Below are 27145 nucleotides of genomic sequence, written 5' to 3' on the forward strand. Positions count from 1 at the left end.
AAGGAACAAGCATTTAAACATTAACAATGAAACTACAAATACTGGTATTATTTAATAAACCAGACAATATTTAGGGGTGTCCTCGGATGCTTCTTGTTATGCTTTGTAACTCCAGAACATAAAAAAATTCAAAGAAAACATGGAGCCGGGAATAATGTATCTAAATTTCTCAATTTTTTACTTCATGCAAGGTGCGCATATATGGTGTGGTGGCATGATGATGTACGCCATTCACACACTTTTCCATATACTCATAATCAATCATTTTAATAACAGATAATACTCAATCAAACAACATACCCACAATATTACTCAAGTATTACTGATAGATTAAATACACAACATCCCTCCCTGCTTATATATACTGTACAATACAACAACTATACAGACAGCCACAGCATGGTAAATATTAAATTGTGCCATTCAGGCCTAAAGATTAATCGCTACTGAGGATTTCTTACTCTTGTGAGAAAACGTCTTTCCTAACAAGAGAGGTCACTCTAACAATCTCAGGTCTGGGCCTCCTCCCTGATGGTTGTAGGAGTTCCCTCTGAAACTGCAGGAAGGGGTTCTGACAGCTCTGGACCCCTTTCTTCCCCTTTGCTCGGCTTTTCTCTCTTGATGTACTTGATCCTTGCTTTCCTTACAGTCCTGATCTTTATTCTCACATTCCTTCTCTCTTTCACACTCCTTTTCAACTTCCTGTCTTTCTTTTCCTCACCTTCCTTTTTCTTCTAGTTTTCTATATCTCTGAATTTGCTGATTTCTCAAGAAATTAGGTCTCATTTATCCTCTTCCATTTCCACAGTATTTATATCCTCCTCCTCTTTCTTTTCCTTTTTCTTCTTTCTAGGATGTGCATCTTGATCTTGGGAAGGTGCATTTAGATCACCGGAGTATTCCCTTATTAATCCTTCTATCGCTCCCTTTACGATCTGATTTCTCTTCTTGGTTTCCTCATCCACACTATCATCTGATGAATCTCTGTTTTTGTATCTCCATTGACTCTTTTCTTTTTAGCCTTCCATTTATCCAGCTGGGCTTCGGTCTCTATGTTTACTTTAACAAACAGCTTTTTGTCTCCCACTTGAAGTTCATGCAATAGCCTTAAGGCATTAGAGTGGATTCTGGTTTGTTGTAGTCACTAAAGCCGAATGCTTGCAACTTTCCTGAAACTCCTTGAACTCTCTTCAGTTTAAAGCCAAGCCACATTACACAAGTAACTGCCTGATCAACATTATCTGCAGCCTTCTCAAATATATTGCCTACAAAAACTGTTGTAGTTGGCCCAAGGCTTTCATCTCTTTCATGGTTCCTCTGAGCAGCATGGTCCTTCCTTGGCCCAGTATGCTTTCCAACCAGAGGCACAGAGGTTGGCACAAACATCTGTTTACCCCCTGTTGGGCAATGGCTCATGGTGTACAGCACGGAGACAGTTGTAACTCCGAAATATAATAACTAATTCAAAGTAAGGGAGCCAGGAACAATGTATCTTAGTTTTGCTTTTATACTTTAAGTGAGTCACGCACATATGATGTGGTGGTATGATGACGTATGCCACTTAAACTAAGAATACTCAATCAAACAACACACCCACAATATTGCTCAAATATTACTGGTATGTTACATAATCAACACTCCTGAATGCTGATGCTTGGGTGGATCAAGTCAACTTGCTCCTCTGTACTATCATGTGATGAGGTTTCAAGTTGGTCACATGATTCCCCCCCCCCAATTACCACCTCATCAGACCCACGCAGCGCCCCAGTCACTTTTTAAAACAAACTGTTCTGGTGAAATTATTTCCTTACTGAGTGGAAATAAGAACACTAAAATTTAATTACATAAAATCAGCAGAATTCATAATCCAACAAATTCATTTGTTCAATGAAACCAGATTTCAGAAGCATCAAAATTTTCTTCACACGAAATAAAACTCCTAATTAAACCTATTTATCTTCCAAAGTGCTTTAATTCACATCAGTGTTCAAAACATAACTTGCTGCAAGTTGATGCTGTCTCAAATTATCAATACTGTTTATGATGTAAACACTGATTCCACCTTTCACAAACCATCCCTCTCATTCTACTGGGTCAGTGTATTACAAATATAATGTTATGTCTACAATTAAATTTTATATAAGCTCTTCTTTAACTTGAAAGAAATTATGAATTTTTGGCTCATTATGGAAAAAACAAGATAGCACATTTGCCAACCAGTGCCAACATTGTGCTTCCATATGGAATACAACAAAGGTTACACACAGAATGAATTCACTTCCATCATTTCCTCAGTTAAACGCTTCAAATGGAATTTCAGAACAGTACCCTGACAGATCTGGAGTAGGATTTCTATTTCTAAGAACATTTATCTTGGACCACTTATTTCTTGGACCACTTATTGGACCACTTATTTATCTTAGACCACTTGGACCACTTATTTATCTTGGACCACTTATTTCTAAGAACATTTATCTTGGACCACAACGAGACTAAAGGTTTAGTTTATTGTAGTATCAACAGATGCCAGTGACAATGAAGTTCGCTATTAACCTTCTTTCATTTAAGGGGTTAGCCATTAATGGGTCTGGATTGGTCCATACCTCTGTCCAGAAACCACTGAAGTACAATCCCATTGGGAATAAAAATGGATGAATAAGGGGCTATCAAAAATGACAGAACTTTTCACTCCTGATCAATACCTTACAATAGACTAAAATCACAGTAAAGAGGACAATAAGTTGAACAACAGTCAACATAATGAAGAGACTGGAATTTGTCTACAATGAAAAAAAAATCAGATGAAAAGAATTAAATCTGTTCAGGATGATAACATGTTTTGGCTCCTTAAATTTCTGTAGAAGTTGAAGAGGTTTTCAGGATTCAAGGGGTAAGCCAGAGATCAGGTACTGAAATGATGCTTGACCTGCAGAGAGTTTCCAGCATTTTCTGTTCTTAAATCAAACCACAGTATTGCTATGGCAATACAGCTAAGTTACTGGTAAATGAAGATCCTCAATATGTTGACAGTGAAGAACTTAGATGGTAAAGCCACTGATATTCAGGAGAGAAAGGATTCAGAGGTGTTTAATTGGCAATTGTGACAGCCCAAAGCCAAAAACCATCCACAGTTTGCTATAGACAAGAACATGCTATATACTATTTAAAGAAAGGCATGAATCGAGAATGGGAATGATATTTTGATGATAACAAGCATCATCAATAAACAGTTCCAGTTCTAAAGTTGATGAAACAACAGGAAATGACTGGAGTGCAGATCCTTTGCTAAATATTCCTCACTGAAATCTGGATTAACCAGGTATGACTACATTTCTAGTGCATACTTCTCACAAGAAATAACTCCACGTCCTCCCATCAAAACTGCCAATAAATTTTACAGGTATTGTTTCATGTTAAGTTATAATTGAAGGCTGCAAGTAAAACTTTCAGAGCTTCACATTGCGAAGGAGGGGACACTCCATCCACTCTGAAGATTATACTCTCGATATCTGATCCACAGTAAAGCCCCAGACAGCACAGGTTTGATTCATTAGATTTTTCCATGTGCACTCAGCTGTAAATGAATGAGATTTGCTGATTGCGGTGTCAAGAATTCATCTTTTTTTTCATGTGCAGGTTGAAGTGTACAGATCTTTGACAAAAAAAAGGACGGGTGGATAAAGTAAGTGTGACAAGAGCACTGAAATACAATGGTCCTTCTATCCGTCACTGCATTCTGTTGTGGGGATTTGGTCATCTACTTGCGTGTGCGGCTTTGTGATTGAACCACTCATCGAATTTTATGTCATATATCAAATAGTTCTGTTTCACAAAATGGAAATTGTAGGTCATTAAAGCAATCCCATCTTCTGAATTTAGTGTCAGTATCATTTTGTCTTCCAGTTAGGTTTGACACCCAATCTTCAGCAGATGCTTTTTTTTTTAAAAGGATTCAACCGTGGATGAACAAATAAGCTTTCAATCCTCTTATTTAAAAAAATCACATCAATATTTTGTTGAGGGGTTTTCAGGAGCTGAAGTTGTTGAATAACTAAGAACATTTCCAACAATCTAAGATGTTACAGTTATGAGTTACAGCTGATGTAGTGCTATGTACTGCATGAAACTTTAGAGATTGTTTCTTTGATTGAAAGTTTGAGAAAGCAGCATTCTAAAATCATCACTGGGGAATCATGGCTAATCAGCATATTCTGGAGCTTGTTCAGAATCAGAATCAAAATCAGGTTTATTATCACCGGCATGTGACGTGAAATTTATTAACTTAGCAGCAGCAGTTCAATGCAATACATAATCTAGCAGAGAGAAAATAATAATAATAAATAAAATAAAATAAAACATAATAATAAATAAACAAGTAAATCAATGATGTACATTGAATAGATTATTTAAAAATGTTCAAAAACAGAAATACTATATATTAAAAAAAGTGAGGTAGTGTCCAAAGCTTCAATGTCCATTTAGGAATCGGATGGCAGAGGGGAAGAAGCTGTTCCCGAATCACTGAGTGTCTGCCTTCAGGCTACTGTATCTCCTGCCTGATGATAACAGTGAGAAAAGGGCATGCCCTGGGAGCTGGGGGTCTTTAATAACGGACACTGCCTTTCTGAGGCACACCTCCCTAAAGATGTCCTGGGTACTTTGTAGGCTAGTGCCCAAGATGGAGCTTGCCTTGGGTGCTGGGGGTTTTTAATAATGGACGCTGCCTTTCAGTATGCAGATGTAAGAGTGTGCACACTAAATAATTAATGCTGTGATCCACCTCATTCAAGTGACCATAATTAGCATTAAAACAGAGGGGCACATAGCATAGAAAAATTTCAAAATACTAACCTGTCTTGAATGATTTCTAAAGGTCTTATAAATCTTGAGACTGCAGCTCCAACCTGCCACAGTAGACCTCAGTAACCATTAACAATTACTCGCTTGAAGTCACTTGAGGAGATGTTATTTTTATCTTTCAATAATATGTACTGTTCATTCTATGGACAGTTCATTGGTTTATCCCCGTTTTTGTGGCATATAGCTGTCACTGCTGAATCTGATTGTTAAGATGCTCGAGAAGCGCTCAGTAGTGTTTTCACTAAAGGATTAATGACGGTAAGGTGATCAATGGACATTTCGAGAAGAAATGGTCTGTGGTTATTTACTAGGATACACTTCATTCTGATAAATTATTGGCCATGTAGTTTCAAAATAAATTACTGCTGATTATAATGTTGCAGTCAGCCAAGAACTAAGAAATAATATTTGACAACAAAAATGAAGCAATAAAACCATCAGTTCTGAAACTGTTACTCATGTAGTGTGACGGCAGGCATCATTTTCACAGTAACTACCATAGAGTACAATTTCCAATTTTGTCACAGAGAACAAAATAATATACAGTATATGGCTCTGGCAAGAAATCTCATTAAACTGGCTAGATCGCAAAGCTAGACAGAAATAAATTATCACGTTCCCATTGAAGCATGGAATAATGAGGGGCAAGAGCCGAACCTATCAGTCACCTTCTCTCATTAGAGGTCCAAAAGCTTGCCAATAACCCCATTTCATTCTCAGCTTACAGTATTGATACTGCTCAGTCCCTCGAGCCTCTTTCTAAATCTAAAGCTGTACTCTAAATCCAATGCCATTACTCTTAACCATGAAAATTAAATACATCTAAACCACTTTGCCTTGTCCTAGACAGGCAGAGAGTTAATTCTATATAATATGCTGCAGCCTTGCTATAGAAGAGCATTAGGATGTCATTATCCAAACATCAAAACCATGGCTTATGTCACCTCTGTAGTCTTTTCGCCAATGCCACATGGCATGTCTGATTCAACTAACTAGACAGAAAAGCAGCAAGCAAGCCCCTTCTACATCACTATTAGTACTGTCCTTAGCTAAGTGCAGAAGATGAAACACACCAGTTGTCTCTGAGGTATTGTTGATCTGTAACCAATGGATGGCTTTAGTCTGGTTGCCCAGCAAGTGCAGGGAAAGGAAAACATCACCCGGCTATACTAGTTAGGTTAGAAGCCAAAGAAAGATTCTACTCATCCTCTAGCTTGGAAACGACCAACCGGCTGTCTATGTGCATCACTTGTACAAATAACAGAAACAAGTTTCAATTCTCAGGATCTTCACTTTACTGATGAGGGAACCTAATAAAGAGCTATCTAGATGGTTGGATTTCTGTAATCAAACTGTCAAAGAATGATATTTTTACATATTAATGACAAAGGATTAAATTGAGAAAGCTACAGAGTAGCAGACCACTCAGCCTACTGATACACATTGGCATTTCTGCCCCTTGTTGTTTTTTCTCCAGCATTCTTAATTTGTTGGTACATCTTTCTAATCCTTACTCCCTCATACAAATAACCCATATTTCTCTTAATATGCCATGCCACTTGTTTGCGAGGATATACTTGGAGCTAGCCCTGGCTAAGTTGCTGCCATGTTTCTGTTGGGGAGTGTCAGATTGTAGGTATCAATGCAATAAAACAACACTGATAGTTCTTTCATCCTTTTATCCAAGCTGCTCCAAAGTCCTTGCTATAACTGACCAGGCCTGATTCAAATTCTCTACAAGGCTGTGGCTCACTCATTCTTATGATCCTTTGGGTAAACAAACTGCATTTTCTATTTAAATATTATTTTAACCTAACTGAGCAGGAAATTTCAGAATGATGTTGTTTATTATAATAAAAACAACAGCTTACCTCAAGGCTTTGAATAATATTGGAAGTGAGTGGAGAAATAAGTTTAGATGTGTTTATTTCTTCATCCTGAATTAGTGAATCATAGCGAGTTAGATTGGGATGCTGGATCTTCAAGAAAATAAGTTTAGAAGAAACTGCCTTACTATAAACATGTTTTGTAGTGGTATTTGCTAGAATTTACAGTACTGCGCAAAAATCTTGGACACACATATATAGCTAGGATGCCTAAGAACTTTTCACAGTACTGTAGTAATCTTATGTAGTGCATTGTACTGATGATGCAAACAAAAACAAATGTCATGACATATGTGAGTGATGATAAACATAATCCTGCTTTGTGTCTCTACTGTAGATTGAGAGTGGGAAGGGGGCAAGGAGGAGGAAGCATGGTTGGGAAAAGGGGAAGGGAGAAGGGAGGGAGTGGGCTGTGCCAAAGAAACCAATTGCTCGGAATCAAACAGCCATGCTTGGTGTCTTCACCTGCACCACCCCCTGCCCCTCACAAACCTTCCCTGCCACCTGCCCCACACCCCTCCCATCCCCACCATACCCAACATCCTTTGCTCCTGCCAGTCTTATAAACTCGCTCTGCCCTCCACGTTGACAAATACAGTACTGTGCAAAAGTCTTGAGCATCCTAACTATATATATGTGCCTAAGACTTTTGCCCAGTACAACAGATGTGCAGGAATCAACATGAACCTCAGCTCTGGTAGTTTATGGTCAGACAACCTGCTGGGGCTCCCTGTCTGGACTCAACCATCAATGGCAGCTGGGGTAGGAAATGGATTAGTACCACCTTACCCGACTTATTTCTGCATCCTACAGAAGAGAAGACAACATGAATAAACCTTTGAACTTGCTACAAGTGGATGGGTGTTGGCTCAAGTTATGAAAGAATCAGATCTTATAGTTGCTTAGATGTGTGTTAACAGTTTAAGATACTGTGTCCAAAATTTGGGAGCTGGGCAAATGAGTTTTTGTTGTATTTTGTTCTAGGTTTGAACAGCTGCCTCCCAGACTGCCAAATGAGCAGGTAATTGCAGTGACCGGCACATATTTCTCAAATTTAGTTATTCATGTGTTATCCAAGGGACCACGGCTATGTTTCTGCATCATAAATAGAATTGGTGCAAGTTCTCACACTCTTATCAACAGTTGCATTACTTCATATGTAACTGCACAATCTCCCAGGTAACGAAAATTTGGTAGGATTTGAAACTATACCTGTAAGACTGGTGAGATTGAATATGAGACCAGACTTCACCATATCAATCTAAAAAAACATAGTTTTAATAAAACAAGTTGTTCTTAGGCCAGTGCCAAAACGAAATGGTAAAAGAAGTCAGACTATTGAGAACATTTAGATTATGAAGCATGGACCCTTCTAACGAAGTCAGCTCAAGCATGACTCCTGTTCCACACTGTACTGCTAAATCCCCCAAGGACATGGGAGCAACGCTAAATGAGTCAGCCACAGCTGAGGACCTATCGGATATCGTGAAGCAGAAGGAAAAATAAGATGCAACTCAGGGGTTGGTGCAAAACCAAAGGGAGATATATCAATGGAATCCCACCAAGATATTACCATATCAAAGAAGCTCCTCTAAGATATCAATAGAACTTGCTACAAAGGTACCAATTAAAAGCACAATATCAAAGGTAGCCTCTCTGTCTCACCAAGATATCAAAGGAGTTCATTCACGGTTTCTAGTATCCACCCCATATTTTGTTAATTTTAATGAACAATATTTGAATATTATCATCACCCAAATGTTTATTTTACTTATATCTCCAATAACTAACTTGCACTGTATGTCAATCAATTCACGTATCAAAGTGACAGTGCTCCATTTCGATGTATTTATTCAGTCAGTACAGCCCACTTCTCAATTACAGTAATTTGCAGCTGTATGCTGTTGTATTAATTAACTAGTGTCCTTTCATCCATCACTTTTTTAATTCACAGCAGTATTAATTTATTAATCTGACTGTGCCCACTTGTCACTGAACTGACTAATTTATTAGAACCTAGCACTCTTATTAACATTAATTCCTGGGTCTTTTTAATGTTAAGCTTCTTTATCTTTGCCTGTGAATCAGAAGATTATGGGTTCATGTTCCACTGAATTACCAAATCAACACATGCAAGATATGGGATGGTGTTTTGTCCGTCCTCTCAGATGAACACCAGTGTTCCCCTGCATCACTAGAGTAAGAGAAGGACATTTCTTCTGGACCCTTTGTCACGAAAAGCACAAATCTTCTGCTCGTACTTTGCTGTGTGCCAGCTGCTTACTGTATTTCTCCATCATGAAGTGCCATCACCAAACTTCAAAGTGAATGTGAGGAAGTAAATATGTTACAGAAAAGCCATTTTCTCTTTCTAGATATCTACATCTATCAGTTATTCTCACTGCTTGTTACTGAGTGATAAAGGATGTCAGTTTCTGTATGATTCCTCTCACTATTAGATTTAGAGTCAGTGCTGCCTTTTAAGTTCTGTTAACACTAATTTCTACATTATCTTACTAGCAGTAAATATTTTGAGTTTGTTGTCCCCATTCTTTCAGTACATTCCATGTAAAATACTTCATTAAATTTTGGCTGTACTTGTTAACCTAATTTGTATAAAGATGTATCCAATGTGATGACGCAGTACTTCAGTTTGAAAGTATTCGTATCTGTTAATAGGGGCCGTGGACAATTCAGATTTGATGGAGAATGGACGTGAAAGCACAGAGGAACATCTGGAGAAATTTCTGAAACGCCCGTCCGCTGCTGTCGTTACTGTGTGGTCGGGAATCTTTCGGAGGGTAGGCCTCAAAATCCCCGGCCTTGCCTGCTTTTGGCGACCGAGAAGGAGGTCGAATCGTTCGGACAGAGATGGCGCTCAGTACTCGATGTCGGAGAGCTGATCAGAGCTCAAAGTTTTTGGATGACTCAGAGTCGGATTGTGGTCGACATAGCAGGGAGAGTTTTTCTTCCTTCTCCCGTCTGCATGAGACATGGGACATTTGAGAAACTTTGAACTTTACTGTGCTCATGGACTTCTTCATCAAGTTATGGTATTGTTGCACTGTTTGTAACTATATGTTATAATTATGTGGTTTTGTCAGTTTTTTCAGTCTTGGTCTGTCCTGTGTTTTGTGATATCACACCGGAGGAAATAATGTATCATTTCTTAATGCATGCATTACTAAATGACAATAAAAGAGGACTACGTGTCTTCATAATCTAATTGCATTCTCATTCAATAATCAAATAAATTATTATCTGCAATGAGATATAACACCACAGATGCATGGGAAATGATCTTGCCGGACACAATAAAACAGAGCAACTATAGAAAATTAATTGATACTAGTTTTGCAAAAGTTCTACTGAAGCTGAGTACTAAAAATATCAATTTATTTTCCATCTTTTTAAAAAAAAAGCTGAGATCATATTAAATTCAGAAATTGTAGCATTTCAGGGTTTTATCTAAATCTATTGATCAAGTTTCAACCCATGGCACTTTACCTGCAGTGGAAGTATCTTAAGCTACAAAAGCGATGGAGAATGTGAGGCAACACATGTCTTATTGTACCAAGGGGTGGAAACAAAATCAGCTATGAAGAAATGAAACAACTATCGATAACCCAGAGGAGAAGAAGATTATAGATCACCTGAAAATTGTGTTTTATCAAATGATCTGAAGCTTTACTACATAAAAAGAAATTACTAGTTATCACATTAAACCATTTTAGCTGGTGATTAAATATGCAAATGCTAACTACTTAAATGCCATTTTACCTGAAAGGACATACTTTTATCACTTTTTGTCCATAAAAACAAACCAAAGACATAATACTTAAACATTTTTATCTGAGGGACGAAACTGAATCAAGCGTGTCAACAAGGCAAATCGACATTTCAATATTCCATTATGCAAGTTGCATGAATTTCCATAAGAAGCAAAGCATTTACTGCAGTTTTGCTGTAAACCACTAAGGAAAGCTGAATAAGGCAAATTTTAAGAGTAGTTTCCTGTCAAATGGCAAACTAAATGTGAAAGAGTCAAATATCATAATGCAAATATCATTCATTTGATATATCCTGCTCTTTTGCGTAGTGTAAATTCAATTGATAAAACATCCATTTTTTTAAATTATTTCTGGAAACTACTAAATGTTTATGTGCTCATGATATTGCTCAGTGAAATGCCCTTCCAGCCATCTATAAGAAATAAGTGGAAATCTTTATTTCCCCCCATAATTCTCTACCATTTGTGACAATTACCCAGCATTCTGTTAGCTTAGACACACGTTCATTGTCCTGTAATAAATTAATGAAAAGTATACAAATAACAAATAAACACAAGAGATCCTGCAGATGCTGGAAATCCGGGGTAACACACGTAAAATGCTGAAGGAACTCAGCAGGTCAGGCAGCATCTATGGAGAGGAATAAACAGTTGGTGTTTCAGGTCTTGGACAAAAATGTCAATTCCTCCAGCATTTTGTGTGTGTTACAATTAACTAACATCATCTAGTTAACTGGAAAATTAAAGGATAGCTTCTAAAAGATGACATTCCATGTAACTGCTGCATTACATAGGTTGAATGGTGGGAAAAATATTCTATCAATGGCAGGCACCATCATTTTACATTCATACTGACTGCAAGCCATTGTTTAACCTGAATGGCACTCAGCTTTCCTTTCAGTAGCCAGATTTTTAATAATATTCTTGAGATTCTTGGGATGCTGAAGTGTACATGAGAGAAAAACAACTATTTAACTCAATCTCTAATATCTTTCAAATGTATTTACTTCAAAATAAATGTTTTATTTAATCAAAACTGCTGAGCTATCCCTCGAGCTGATTCACACATTGGATATAATTACAATCTCCCACAGAGCACAGTTTGACTCCAGCTAATGACACGTTTCTTATTCTGCTTTGACTCAATTTAAAATTGTGTGTAGAATTGCATATATATAAAGAATTTTCAATGCCATCAAATATGCTGTTTGCAGAGTTTATACTGAAACTATTTTCATAATTTCAGCCTTTTGTTGAATTGCAATCCCTGAGGTACTGATAAGGATTTGGGTGGCAAGAGCTGGGGGTTGTGGCACCCTTTAATGTGTGTTAGAACACCAGTTGTGAGGCCCAACCGTGAGTCCATGATCTTCTGTCTCTGAGTGTGACTACCATGTTAGGATTACGAGGCAAGAAAAACTTTGGACATGTGAAGGACCACCAGCCACAAATACCACAGCAGGTTACCACATGGACCATTCAACTGAATTGATTACTGTAGTACTCACCGAAACCACGTTCACATAGTCATCATCGGAGAGTGTTTCCAGCATTTCAGAAACCGACGTCCGAATTAGTTTTAATGTCAGTCCACTAACACTGCCACTCCTTTTTTATAATGAGAAAAGAAAGCAAAAAAAGGGAAAATAATTTAATTTCCACAAGGAAAATAGCATCCAAAATATTTTGTAATGCTTGTACAATACTTACACGTCGACAAGAATCAGCATGTCCTTTGGTGAAGCAGCACCCTGAATGTACCTGAGGGAATTAAACAAATAAGTTATGCATCACTAACACTACAACAGGGGATTCTGCGCAGAAATTACTTTAAATATAATATTGCTGTTTGGGGTTAAGTGGGCAGTGGGGTGGAGGAGTGCTAACAAGGTGTAATAAGGTAACTATGTCAGTAGTGGAAGAGCATGGAGTCTCATAAATTTGATAGCTGGTTGATTAGTTAAAAAGGAAAGTTCTAAAAAAAAATCTTACAAACTTCTGAAAGGGGGATTTATTCTATTAATTCAAATCCAAAGTTTGCTGGATTACGTTGCAAGCTTGGTAATTAATAGCAAAACCTAACTGCTCAGTGTAACCATACACGCACACGTGCACCCTCACACACATAAGCATACTCTTGTGTACCTATACCCACATGTACAAACACGCATTCATGTACACACACACATGTATTCATAAATAAATACTTACATGAACATACAGATGCACAACTACATTTAGACGCATGCACACATGTAAACTCATGTACACAGACATTCATACACAGATGCACATGTACAGGCATACACACACACACTCATGCAAGCATGCAATGAACTTACATATCTGCACACACACACACACACACACTCATGCACAAGCATGTGCGTATGCACACACACGTACTAACACAACTCGTACACATGCAATTATACACAAACAATAGGTACATCTAATGTCAGAGAAATGTATACAATATACATCCTGAAATTCTTTTTCTTTGCAGACATCCACGAAAACAGAGAAGTGCCCCAAAGAATGAATGACAGTTAAAACGTTAGAACCCCAAAGCCTCCACCGAGCACACATACACACATTCACATAGCTGTGTGTGCACACTCTTGCACATACACAAGCAACCCCACAAGCATGCAAATGGACACACACACACACACACACACCAGAGGATGGCTCACTGGAACACTGGGATGCAGATCAATAATAATGAATAAGAGAAAGAGGAAGAAAGAAAATCCAATAACACTAACTAGCAGCTCTACCATTCTCTTACGTGAATTCCAACCTTGAAGAAATTCTCTTATATGTCACAGACCCAAAACAATGATTGTTTCTCATTTCACAGATGTGGCTTGACCTATTGAGTATGTCCAACATTTTTGCTTCATGAAACTAGCACGAGATTCCAAAACTTTAACATACTGGATTACATGGATCTTTAGATTTAGATTGCAAATAGGTTTTTTTTGTGTAAGCCAACTGTGAGCAAACAAGCTCTAACCCAAGATCCTTAACTAGCTTCGTCTCTGTTGGTGTCTGCATATAGGATATGCCTCTCGTTCCCTTGGCACCTATCTTAATTTCCTAAAATGAATACTTCCACCAAGTTTGACTTGATGTGCATCTGTGCAACAGTAATGAAATCACTAAGGTCTTTTAAGCTGATTTTTCTTAATGGGATCTTGGTAAACTTAAATAATATAATTTGTATATCACATGCAAATCTAGAATGAGAATGAGTCTGTAAATTAAGAACACAGAATTATAATTTTGTTGTTAATTGTAACACTTTGAGATACATGATGTAAAATTCATGATGCAAGCTAAAAGATCTCCCAATTTGCTTACCTTGATGATAATACTTCAAATTGGGAACAGGAAATGTTAAGTTTTAATTGCTGAAAACTTAAAACCCAGGAGAATACTTGTGATCTCTGATTAAGTGAAGGATTTTAATATGTAAATTCCTACTTTGAGATTAGCAAAACATGGCACAGTAACTGCATATCAAGTCTGGAACAATGCATGCCAGCCACTTGCTTGCTTGTGGTCATTGTCCTGTCTATCCCTTCCCTTTCAAGATGATTTCACCGTAACCATATATAAACTGCGTCCCACTGTGCTCTCAGGTGTAAGGCCTGAGCTGGGCCTACACTGGAAGAGTGAAGGCGCAGACCAGGGGCTATGTTGGCGGAGCATGGGGCCAGAACTGAGACTTTATCAGAGGGAAGGGCAGGTTGAAATTTGGGCTACATCCAGAGGTCATAAGGGTCAGGGCTGGGGCCACAGTGTATAAAATCTGTGCCTTAAAAATAGATTCAATTTACTTGGATTAAAAAATGTTCTGTGTGGAAATTCCTGGTCTATGATCACTTAAAATGGAGGGTTATTCCAATGGCACTGAGAACCGCGTAGTTGCAAGAGGAAGTCCCGCTATATCGGCAAAAGGAGTGTACCTCCTCCCAAAATCCCTTCCCATCTGTACCATCAAACACCCCCTGACCCACCTGCAACTCAGTCCATCTGTCCCACACTGGTCTCATCCCAGGGAATGGGAGCAGAAGCAAATTATTCTGAGCCAACCTTGGAGGAATTATCTAGGGAGAAAGTATTTTCACTCTCTCTAAAAATGACTGCAAAAAAAAAGCTTTGATACCCGTGCTGGGATTTTCTGCAATAGGCACCTCCATTTTGACAGCACCCTGGGCTCCACAAACAACCACTGGCAGAAGAGAAATTAATCAAAACTTGACACCAGGCCACCTTCGAAAATGGGCAAAGTATTTTCTGATGAGAACTTCAAAAGTAGGAAGGTAAGGAAAGGGGGTTCAGAGCTTCATATCCAGCAGTTAAAAGCACAGTTAGTAATAGTCAGCAATTATCAAGAATTATTAGGGATTATCAGGGATCAAGAAGTCATTAAAGGAGAAAAGCAGACAGTTATGTCAGGTGCTGCAATCTCTGTAACCTTTTATATGGTTATAGGAGTGAAGGAGATGACAAAGGCAGAGAAGGGCAAAGCATTTGAGAGAGGTATGATGTTGAATGTAAATCTAGAATCAATACAATGCAGACAGGAAACACAGAGATGATGGATGAGAGAATTGATCTTACTGAAGGGCAGAACAGCCTCTGGGGGGCAGGAGCAGGAAGCTGATCATGGTGTTTTTTTTAATGTTACCTGCAGGGTTTTGGACGACCTCAGTCTACAGTGAATAAAGCGTGGGGGAAAAGCCAAAAGTGACTTGGAATATTCGAGGCTAGAGGCAACAAAAGCATGAATGAGGGTATTGTCAGCAGATGAGCTGAGCTGAGGCAGAGTCAGGTGACTCTATTAACCACATTCACAGAGGGAGTGCAGATACGTGGACCACAACGCATCTCATGTTAACAAAAGCAACAAGGTTGCAAACGGACTGCTGGAGAAGGAACAGATTCAACGGTGAGGGACTGGAACTTGCGTCAGTTCTGAAGCTGGAAACTGTTGCCTTCCTAATACTCAGCAGGGAAAACGTTCTGGACTTCCAGAGTGGGATATTAAACAAGCAATCTGACAAACCCCAAGTAGCTGAGTGGTTGAAAGAGACGATGGTGAGGTGTGTCTGGGAGTTTCAATGCACAAGGAAAACTGAATGCGTATTCAGATGATGGACGGTATGCATCGGATAAGAAATAGGAGGAAGTCAAGAATAGAACCATTGAGGTAATACTAAGGGGGTCTCTGCAGGCGACTCCCTTCCTATGACTGAATAGGTGCAGAATGGAAGCAGTCGGATGTGATTTCGAGCAACTAGGTAAAGATGAGTGTTGCTGGAGGATGACACAGTCAACCACATTGAAGGCTGCTAACCAGCTGAGGACACAGCTTAATGGACAGCCTCTGTGTCTGTCACATAGTCTGTTCAGTGGAGAGGCTCTGACCCCACCCCACCTTGTCAATGCTTAGTCACATCTTCGGTAAAATTTGCCAGTTTCTGTATCATATCAACACACACCATTCTGTCAAGAATTTCAAGAACCCAAATTAATTTTCTAAGGATATATAAATATAGTTTGGATTTGAACAACAATTGAAATTAGATCTAATACATTACAATGCCTTGATAATTACATTATCAGAAAAAAAGACTAACCTCTGATGTCAAATATATTTGATTGACATTAGTCCTGCTTTCACCACACTTCAGTGCAGAAGGATGATAATTAACCGATGTGAAGCCATGCCTGACTTCCTGAACTACCTCCTTTTGGAAACAATCATAGCTGCCAATCAATGAGCAGGCTATCGGTGAGCAGTAAGGGGAAATGTAATGGTGCTTATGTTGTTCAAAGTGCTGTTCATCTGTAAAGAGCCTGTGTGTCCTCTCAGGACTTCCTCCGGGTGTTCTGGGTCCCTCCTTGGTCCAAAGGCGTACTGGTTAGTAGGTTAATTAGTCATTTTAAATTGACCTAAGATTTGGCTAGGGTTAAATATGGGGTTGCTGGGCAACGAGACTCAAAGGGCCAGAAGGGCCTGTTCTGCACTGTATCTCTGAATAAATAAATGTAGTTACACTTTATTAGAACACCCTGTACACTTGCTCGTTAATGCAAATATCTAATTAGCCAATCATCCGGCAGCAACTCAATGTATAAAAGGATGCAGACATGGCCAAGAGTTCAGTTGTTGTTCAGATCGAACATCAGAAAGAGGAAGAAATACGATCTATGTGACTTTGACTGTGGAATGATTGTTGGTGCCAGACAGGGTGGTTTGAGTATCTGAGAAAATGCCAATCTCCTGTTCTCTGGAGTTTGCAGAGAATGATGAGGGAAACAAAAAGCATCCAACGAGCAGCAGTTATGAGGGTGAAAATGCCTTGCTGATGAGAGAGGAGGGAGGAGAATGGCTACACTGAGTCAAGCTGACGGGAAGGTGGTGGTAACTTACAAAACCACACATTATAACAGTGCTGTGCAGAAGAGCAACCCTGAATGCACAACACATTGAACCTTAAAGTGGATGGGCTACAGCAGAAGAAGACCACAAACATCCACTTTGTGGCCACTTTATTAGGTACAGGGAGTACTTACAGTCAACAACAGGACTGAAACTGATCAACTTAAATAAAACTAGTCTTGTCAGTCACTTTTAATTATTGGTCTCCTTTCTTAACTTTTGCTCATTTAGTTGCACTTTATCTTTTAACTGGCTTTAAATAGCATTCAGAAGCCAGGAGTAATATCGGAAAATAATTACAGTATATCCTTCAGATCAAAGTCTAAAATAATTGTTTATTATTTGATACAAGTCTGGCAACAAGACTTACTTATAACTAATTAAACTGCTTGAGTTAAGTTTGCTCCCCTATCAAAGTAATGAATATATTGCCAACTTTGTCCAGCCCTCACAATATCTAAAAGGTGATTTCTGTGCTAATTTGCCTTTAGAGAATTTATTCCAAAGTTTATTTCTGTATATATTAAAACTTAAGGTGCATACAAAAGTAATGGCAGTAAGTTTTAATTATCTGCTTTGCATGGTCTGGGATCACCACTGCATGGACATTTCAGGTTTCGTTCTGGGAGGCACAGAACATACAACATAGGAATCTACAGCACATTACAGGCCCTTCGGCCCACAATGTTGTACTGACCATGTAACGTACTCTAGGGACTGCCTAGAATCTCCCTAGCGCATAGCCCTCTATTTTTCTTTGCTCCATGTACCTATTTAAGAGGCTCTTAAAAGACTCTATTGTATCCGCTTCCACCACTGCTGCCAGCAGTGCATTCCATGCACCCATCACTCTATGTGTGAACAAAGGAAAGATTCATCTGAAGACATCTGGACACTGGAAATTTGAGTGGGTTCCCCCTCCCCTCCTCTGAGTTATCAAACCTGCTTCAGTGTCCAGGTCACAAACAAGAGTAAATCCGCAGATGCTGGAAATCCAGAGCAGCACAGACTGGACAGGACTGCTGAAGGGTTTCGGGCCGAGGCACTGACTGTACTCTTTTCCTAGATGTTGCCTGGCCTGTTGAGTTCCTCTAGCATTTTCTGTGTGATGCTCAATATCCAGGTGTCTCCTAGACTGAGACCTCAAATCAGACCAAGTTTAGTTTGCATTTGTTATATTATTTATTTTTAGTCGCGCTCTCTCTCCCTACCTCTGTTGTGGCCCAAGAGAATTGTGAAGAAAAATAAATTAGTTACACTTTCATCAATTGAGTGAACTAGATTTGCGAAGTAACACAGCATGTGGAGGTTAAACAAGAGCTATGCTAAAATAACTTCAGAAAATATTCAGATAGATTGCATCTTTCTCTCTAGGGTGAACTCCTTTTGCAATAATATTACTCCTGAACAGCTTATCTATTGAGTAAAAGTCAAGTCTTCCCAGTCTTCCCAAAATGTCATCCTTTTAAGCTGAGTAAAGCACGTAAAAGTTGCTGGTGAATGCAGCAGACCAGGCAGCATCTCTAGGAAGAGGTACAGTCAACGTTTCCGGCTGAGACCCTTAGTCAGGACTAACTGAAAGAAGAGATAGTAAGAGATTTGAAAGTGGGAGGGAGAGAGGGAGATCCAAAGTGATAGGAGAAGATCATTTCGAATCTCCCCCTCCACCCCCACTTTCAAATCTCTTACTATCTCTTCTTTCAGTTAGTCCTGACGAAGGGTCTCAGCCCGAAACGTCGACTGTACCTCTTCCTAGAGATGCTGCCTGGCCTGCTGCATTCACCAGCAATTTTTATGTGTGCTGCTTGAAATTCCAGCATCTGCAGATTTCCTCGTGTTTGCGCTTTTAAGATAACTCTCTGTTAGCCAATGCTTCCCTCCTCTTTCAGATATAAAACATATCCAGAACATATTCTGAACCCTAATACAGTATTTCATAGGTAGTGTGACTTCTCAAACGTCATGTAACACTCTACAGTTTATCATTTCTATCTTGTACGGTGCCAGACATTTAACTTAGTATTAGTGCTAATGGCCAGGAGAGGCTATCACCAGTGAGGTTCACTGCCTTGTTTGTGCATTCTACTCAGCAGCCTGAAAATTCCAATTTCCAAAACCATTGGAGCAAAATTAATTCAGATATAGATAGTTTAAAAACAGATGTTTAATCAAATAACTCAAAACCACATTTGAGTACTGTAATTAAATGTGATATTTTTCACTGCAGCTATACTAATGTGTTCCAACACACTGCAATTAAAATGACTAGGTCAGGCATTCTGCTCCCAATTCTTCAGCAATTTGCATAAGATTTACAGCAACACTTATAGGTTTCGTGGAAATGCAGAATAATAAAAAAAAAGAATCTATTGAGCACCTTTGAGACACAGAACATGACACTATGGCATGGAGACACTAGACTCAGGCGGCACATGTGTATTATTCATTATATTTGATTGACACTCTCAGCACACTGAGCTGCAAGCAATGTATTAATTAATAGTTGATGCCTGTACATGTCTTCGATTCCACCCACACAAACCTCACAGTAACTGGGAGAACAGCATGCAGGACATTCCACTGACCAACTGTACTCATTATCCCATTTATAAATTTTCAATTTGATACTAAAACATGCATTTTCTCCTCAACTCTGTCATCTATTCCCTCCCTCTATTATATCATCCTATTGAGGGTCCCCTTTTGTTTGAAATTTCTTCAGGGAAGGCAGTCAATCTCTCCCCAAACCAGTTTAATTCTGGTTCCCAGTGCCTCAACTGCACCTGCTTGTAACCTCCCCTGAGGCAAATTCGCATTCTGATCATGTGGTGGAAAGTCAAGCTGAACAGCAGAATTTATATATGTCCCCTCAATGCTTCAATTAAGTATCTTGAATGGAAGAGATCACAAACTGAAGTTTATGCAATATTAATAAGCTGCTGAACATAAAGTTCTTTGAAGTCTATGTTATTATCTTGTTATTTACAAAGTCTTGAGATTTATATTACCATAACGCCGAGTCAGCTGTGCACATCCTCAAAAGGTGGGAGACAAAATGCAAAGTCACCGTTGCTCATTTAGGCTTGCTGATGGTTGACAAGTGCTGGGAGAAGTTGAGCTGTGTGCTAATTGCTGCAACTTGGAGCTGGAGAATGCAAGGGTCTGGTGGGGAAGGACCACAGTATAGGGTTTGTCTGTTACTGGAGAGGGAAAGGCTAGGCTGGGTGAGGAAGCTCCTGAATTATTGTAGTAATGAACCACCCCAGGGGGCAGGAGTGGCAAAAGTGTTATTGGTTTTAAGAAATGTAAAAAAAACACTGCTTAAGACAGTGATTATGAATATAAGAATTAAAATGAATTGTGCAATTTAATCTTGTATCTTTTTTAATGATGAATAAAGTCTATTTTGATAAAATAATACCACATATAACCATATAACAATTACAGCACGGAAACAGGCCATCTCGGCCCTTCTAGTCCGTGCCAAACTCTTACCCTCACCTAGTCTCACCAACCCGCACTCAGCCCATAACCCTCCACTCCTTTCCTGTCCATATAGCTGTCCAATTTACCTTTAAACAACAACATCAAACCTGCCTCAACCACTTCTGCTGGAAGCTCGTTCCACACAGCTACCACTCTCTGAGTAAAGAAGTTCCCCCTCATGTTACCCCTAAACTTTTGCCCTTTAACTCTCAACTTATGTCCTCGTTTGAATCTCCCCCACTCTCAATGGAAAAAGCCTATACACATCAACTCTATCTATCCCCCTCATAATTTTAAATACCTCTGTCAAGTCCCCCCTCAACCTTCCACACTCCAAAGAATAAAGACCCAACTTGAGGGGCAATATTTGCAATATTTTTATAACTGAAACTCATTAATAAATTTTGTAGAGGTTAGTCGTATCCTCATCATTCAGGATGTTATAATGGTCCAAAGAATCAGAACACGGGAAGGTTAAAGCACACATCTTTATCAGCACAAGGAGCAGCCAAAAGATGAATGTAGAAATATGAGAGAAGCTGCCAAAGGTGCATTATTCTACAGATAGCTATGCAAAAACAGCATCTTTTTGTCAGCCTCAACACAGAATTTGCATTGAATGGTGCAAGGCTGCTTTTATTCTTAAAGATTAAAAAAAATCTTTCATGTTTCTGCATCTACTGTCTCTAATTCATTCTCCTTTGTTGAGGAACACCGAAGCACGCTCCTCACCACCAGCTCAGCTGACATGGCTTTGCACAGAGAGAACTGAACAGCCACCTCCCATGCTAAATTGCAAGGTGCTTTATCATAGGTTGCATGTAGACATTGACCACACTGGAAGTGCTCGAATAGTGATTCAATCAATGTTGTGTGACAATTAAAGGATTAAATAAAATCCACACAATTGATTTGAGCACCCGTTTTATGCTGTTTCACTTCCCCAAAACAGACTTTCAGTAAACCAAATAAAAGCACAGCAAATGACTAAGCTCTACATCGCAGCGAGTAAGCCTTCAACACCCTGGTAATGTGCCTTTATCAGTACACACTGGTTAATCAGCTTTCTACTGCACTGCTCCAGTAAATTCACAAAGCAAGTTTGAGCAAAGGTGCTCATTAGCACTCAGAAATCAGTTCTGACTTGAATAAATGAATGCTGGGTTGGAGAGAACCAAAGCTTATGACTGAATATAATAGCCATCCATCGGCATTAATAATCTTCCTTAAGGCACCTAAATAAGTACAAGGTTCTTTTCATTCCCTCGATGCTTTATTGTAAATATATATTAAGGATTGAGGAGTGCTGAAAGCTATGCGAATGTATGAATTTCTGATACCAGTCACACTCACCAGGGTCTTCTTCGAACATCATACAGATCAATCCTGTTGGCAGTTTTTGTTAGATCCACCCATGGAGATGCTGAAAGGAAAACAGAAGGCTGGATGTGGTGAAAGTATCGATTAAATCAGTTCCAACAAGTTCAAAGAATTCAACAAAGAATCCAGCTTCACAATACCTGATGAAACTAGGGATTTATATTCATTTGTGCATAATCCATAACCCATGGCCAAATGCTCCCATAGTAAATGAAATATCTGAGTTACTCTTGTAGTTAAAGAGCTTTTAGGTCAGTTGGGTTACTTCGTTATTAATTACACACTTCAGACAGTTGATAATGGTTATTTGCCAGCACAAAAAAATTACAAAATTGACTCTGATTAGGGTTGCCGCATTGCTCTGGAATAGATGGAAAAATTAGCGAGGAGGAATTAATTGCTCCTTCCACTTTTGTCTCTGTGTAGATGAATATTGATGTAGATGATAGTTAACTGAGTTATGGCAATCGTATTGTCCACTTATTGGTCATCTCTAATTATTCTGCATTTTGGTGGTTAACATCTGGAATACCCTGACAGAAATGGTGATGGAATCAGCTGTACTTCTTCTGTTTAATAGGTATTTAGACACACACATAAGTACGCAGGGTATCGAAGGATATTGTCCTAATGTAGGCAAACAGGATTAGCGTATGGAGTGAAGGAGAGGAGGCAATTAAGACCCAACAATGCTGGTTTGTTCAGAGTTACACAGAGGCCAGATGACAGATCCTTGGTAAAGTTATCCAGTTAAAATCTATGGGTCAAGTACTGGAAGATGGGATTAATGCGGATGGATGTGCACAGGTCAGCATGGACTTGGTGGACAGAATGGCCTTTCTCCCGTCTGCATCTCTCCACAACCCACTGCCCTACTTTATCCAAATCTCTGTAAATATTTTGCCTTCAAGTACTTCCTTATTCCTGAACAGCAGCATCCCAAAGTTTAATGGAACATTTTAGCAGTCAGAATCAGTACTCTCATGAAAGGGTTGCAACTTTGCTGCCCATTTGAGATGACCTGCCAAACACAGAGTATGAGGGGTCTTATTGCAGGATCACAACATTTAGAGAACTCCCAATACATGATCTCGAAACCGCCAAGTGAGAAAAAAACTGAACCACTATGAAACCTCTGATATTGCCCAGGCAATGGAATTGTCAGTCAAGTAACAACACCCTGGAATGGCTCAAAATTTTCACAGCTGAGGCTCAGCTGATCAATACATGCAGGAGGAGTGATGAACCCAATGAAGGGGGGGGCTGAGAGCAGTGCCAGTTCATAACATTGAGCAAATTAAAGAGACTATGGAGACTATTTGCCATAATTGTGCTAATGGGAACATCTATCAAAAGTTTTGTGTGTGTATATAGATATATAACATTCCTATGCAAAAGCACTATTGCCACATATGCGACCCCTTGCGGTGGCATACGATTACAATAAGTATATTATCTTAAATATCGACCGGCTGCAATCAGCATGAGAGGTCATTCATTAGTGACACAGCATAAGGTTTAAAAAGAGCTCAGGTCCTATATACATCAACCTCCAACTCCAGTGAGGAAGAAATTGATTGCTTTCTGAGGCCATTAGGGTTACCTAAGTTGACGAAAGAATAACAATACCTTGACTCCGTTATAACATTGGAAGAAATTATATCAGTGATTAAGACCTTACCAGCTGGGAAAACTCCCGGCCCAGATGGATTTACAGTGGAATTTTTTAAATGCTATGCAGAGCAGCTAGCTCCACGACTGCTGAATATGTACAATGAGGCTTTTCACCCAGGCCAATTTCACTGGCCAAAGAAGGGTATATGATATTTAGGTATTAACTATCCCCCCTCAATTGAAGGATTTAGTGAAGGTAAATTTTGATCCATTATTGCAGAGAATTTCATGTGAAGCAGACAGATGGTCATCACTGTATTTGTCAATGTCGGGAAAAGTGAATGCCTTAAAGATGAATAGCATTCCAAAGATTAATTATCTGTTCCAATCGTTACCAGTGCAAATCCCATTAACATATTTTAAGCAGTTTGATAAAATAACTAAGGTTTTTATTTGAAATGGTAAACGCCCACACTTAAACTTTAACAATTACAATTGCCAGTTGGAAGGGGGGGGGGCTTGGGTTTGCCAAAGTTAATATACTATTACTATGCCTTTACTCTTAAACATTTAGCACGTTGGTCTCTTCCTCCAGAGAGAGCGCCTCCTTGGTATCGTATTGAGTGTTCTGTTCTTCCTCCCATCCGTCCATTACAATGCTTGTCCATCAAGTTACCTCCTGAGGCAAGGTGTCACCCAATTATATCGCATATGCATTTGTTCTAGAATAAAATAGCCGGATTATTTAAATTTAATCCATATTTGAATGAAGCCTCGAGTATCTGGATGAATTCAAAGTTGTGTATTGATAAGTCCCCTTTCTTCTGGAGGGAGTGGCAAGGGAAAGGCATAATTAAATTGGGAGACCTTCATAATGGTGATAGTTTAAAATCTTTTAATCAATTAATCCAACAGTATGATATCTCTAGGTCACAATTTTGGAGATAACTTCATCTGCCCCACTTGCTACATACAACTTTTGGTTCTACACAGCAACCCCCACAAGATGCTTCGATACTGTCTACTGTACTGGCTGCATATAGTAAAGGTCACGAAGCTTCAACTTATTATTCAGCGTTAACACAAATCTCCGGGGACAAAGTTCTGTTGGGTCTTAAAAGAGCATGGGAAAAAGACCTGAGTGTGACTTTTGAGACAAAAGAGCGGGACAAAATTTGCAAACATGTCAAAACAATGTCAAGAGATCGGAGGCTGCGCCTTATTCAGTTTAAGATCCTACACCATTTCTATTGGACTCCAGCAAGGTGACATAGATTAGGGTTGAAAAACACCCCTGACAACTGGCGCTATGAGGCAGATAAAGGGCACTTAGTACATGCTCCCTGGTCCTGTCCCAGAATTCAAGAATTTTGGATTATGATGCTTTATACTTTATTGTCTCCAAACAATTGGTACTAGAACGTACAATCATCACAGCGATATTTGATTCTGTGCTTCACACTCCCTGGACTACAAATAATAAAAATATTAAAAATAGTTAAAATTAGTAAATATTAAAAATTTAAATTATAAATCATATATAGAAAATAGAAAACTGGGAAGTAAGGTAGTGCAAAAAAACCAAGAGGCAGGTCCAGATATTTGGAGGGTACAGCCCAGATCCGGGTCAGGATCTGTTCAGCAGTCTTATCACAGTTGGAAAGAAGCTGTTCCCAAATCTGGTCACAGGAGTCTTTAAGCTCCTAAACCTTCTCCCGGAGGGAAGAGGGACGAAAAGTGTGTTGGCTGGGTGGGTTGTGTCTTTGATTATCCTGGCAGCACTGCTCCGACAGCATGCGGTGTAAAGTGAGTCCAAGGACGGAAGATTGGTTTGTGTGATGTGCTGTGCTGTGTTCATGATCTTCTGCAGCTTCTTCCAGTCTTGGACAGGACAACTTCCATACCAGGTTGTGATGCACCCTAGAAGAATGCTTTCTACGGTGCATCTATACAAATTAGTGAGGGTTTTAGGGGACAGGCCAAATTTCTTTAGTTTTCTCAGGAAGTAAAGGCGCTGGTGGGCCTTCTTGGTAGTGAACTCTGCTTGGTTGGACCAAGTCAGGTCATTTGTGATATTGACCCCGAGGAACTTATAGCTTTTGACCTGTTCCACTTGTGCACCACCGATGTAAATTGGGCCGTGCGGTCCGCTACTCCTTCTGAAGTCAACAACCAATTCCTTCGTCTTGCTGACGTTGAGGGACAGGTTATCGTCTTCGCCCCATGCCACCAGGTTCTCAATTTCCTCTCTGTACTCAAACTCATCATTACCCGAGATACGGCCTACAATTGTTGTGTCATCAGCAAACTTATATATTGAGTTCGATGGAAACTTGGCTACACAATCAGGTATTCAACATTCAGGTATACATATTTCAGGTATTCAACTCCCTTTCTGCCCTAAACTTTTGGTCTTGGGAGACACACTTGAGTTACTTGGGGATGAACACTGTCAAAATTGGATCCAGATAAGTATAATGGTAGGAAGACTAATTATACTTAGAACTTGGAGGAACTTGGGGAGACCATCATTTCAGGAGTGGGTCACAGAAATAGCCGAAGTGGTAGCTTTTGAACATATGTCTTACAAACAATTTATACACGAAAATGGAGCAAATACTTAGGTTTTCTGGGGGGGGGGGAAATAGTGGTGAATGTAATGGTGAAGGATATTGCTGAATGGCAGCCTTTTCTGTTATTAGAGGTCTAAATAGACATGCATGGTTATTATATTGATATTTATTTCTGCCATGTTTGTTTTTACTTTATGGATAATTTTATGTTTTGTAAGCTATGATTTATGTAATTCTAACACTGACAAGGGTTCGGGGTTAAAAAAATTTCTGGAAATAAAATTTGAAAAAAAAGAAGAGCTCAGGTGCTTTCGGGACTTTTCAGCGGGCTGCAATCATAATGATCTATCAGGCCTTCACCTGGGGCTCAATAAAAAGTAGTAAGGTCTAAGTGGAGCGGCTAATGTGTGAGTGGACAGTGTTAGAGTGGTCAGGCTTTGGCTTAACAGACTTCAGCAAGCAGAGGCAGAGGTTTAAGTAAGTTCCTATTTTTTTTCCCCCTGTTAGTACATAGCTCATGTGCTGAGAATGGGTCCAGAGATAGAAGTATGTTTCCTATGTAAGATGTGGAAGTCTGGGAGACGTGTAGTCTCTCTGATAACCACACCAGCACAAGGTGAAACTCCTAAGAAACTGGGTTAAGGAACTGGAGTTGCAGTTCATACAGGAGCTCATACGGAAAATGAGGAGGTGATAGATAAGAACCACAGGAAGGTATTCCTCCCTAAGTTGTAGGAGGTAGGTACCGGGATGACTGTCAGGAGAGGTAAAGAGAATATGCAGCCAGTGCAGAATATCCCTGAGGCCATTCCCCTCAATAATAAGTTTACTGCTTTGGATACTGCTGGGGGGACAACCTACCAGCGGGTAGCTGCAATGACCCGATCTCTGGCACTGAGTCTGTCTCTGTGGCTCAGAAGGGAAGTAGGGAGAAGAGGAGTTCAGTAGTGATAGGGGATTCCATAATTAGAGGAGCAGACAGCAGATTCTGTGGATGAGAAAGAGATATCTGGATGCCATGTTGCCTCCCAGGTGCCAGGGTCAGGGATGTCTCAAATCACAAGAGATACATTCCAAAGATGAAGAAGTATTCTAAAGT

At 39.4% G+C, this 27145-nt stretch overlaps 1 protein-coding gene across 5 annotated transcripts in view; it reads right to left on the bottom strand.

Annotated features, from left to right (window-relative positions):
* LOC140186954 (voltage-dependent calcium channel subunit alpha-2/delta-1) overlaps positions 1 to 27145 on the bottom strand; it is a 747581-nt gene that overhangs the window by 258270 nt on the left and 462166 nt on the right. For all 5 annotated transcript variants that reach the window (XM_072241811.1, XM_072241809.1, XM_072241810.1 and 2 more), the window contains 3 exons: positions 21833 to 21902; positions 12247 to 12297; positions 12045 to 12144 (listed from right to left, as the gene is read on the bottom strand). In XM_072241811.1, coding sequence (XP_072097912.1) covers positions 12045 to 12144; positions 12247 to 12297; positions 21833 to 21902 — 221 coding nt within the window. The remainder of the gene's footprint in view (positions 1 to 12044; positions 12145 to 12246; positions 12298 to 21832; positions 21903 to 27145) is intronic.

This window comes from Mobula birostris, chromosome 23 (genome assembly GCF_030028105.1).
Source record: "Mobula birostris isolate sMobBir1 chromosome 23, sMobBir1.hap1, whole genome shotgun sequence".
Lineage (NCBI taxonomy): Eukaryota > Metazoa > Chordata > Chondrichthyes > Myliobatiformes > Myliobatidae > Mobula > Mobula birostris.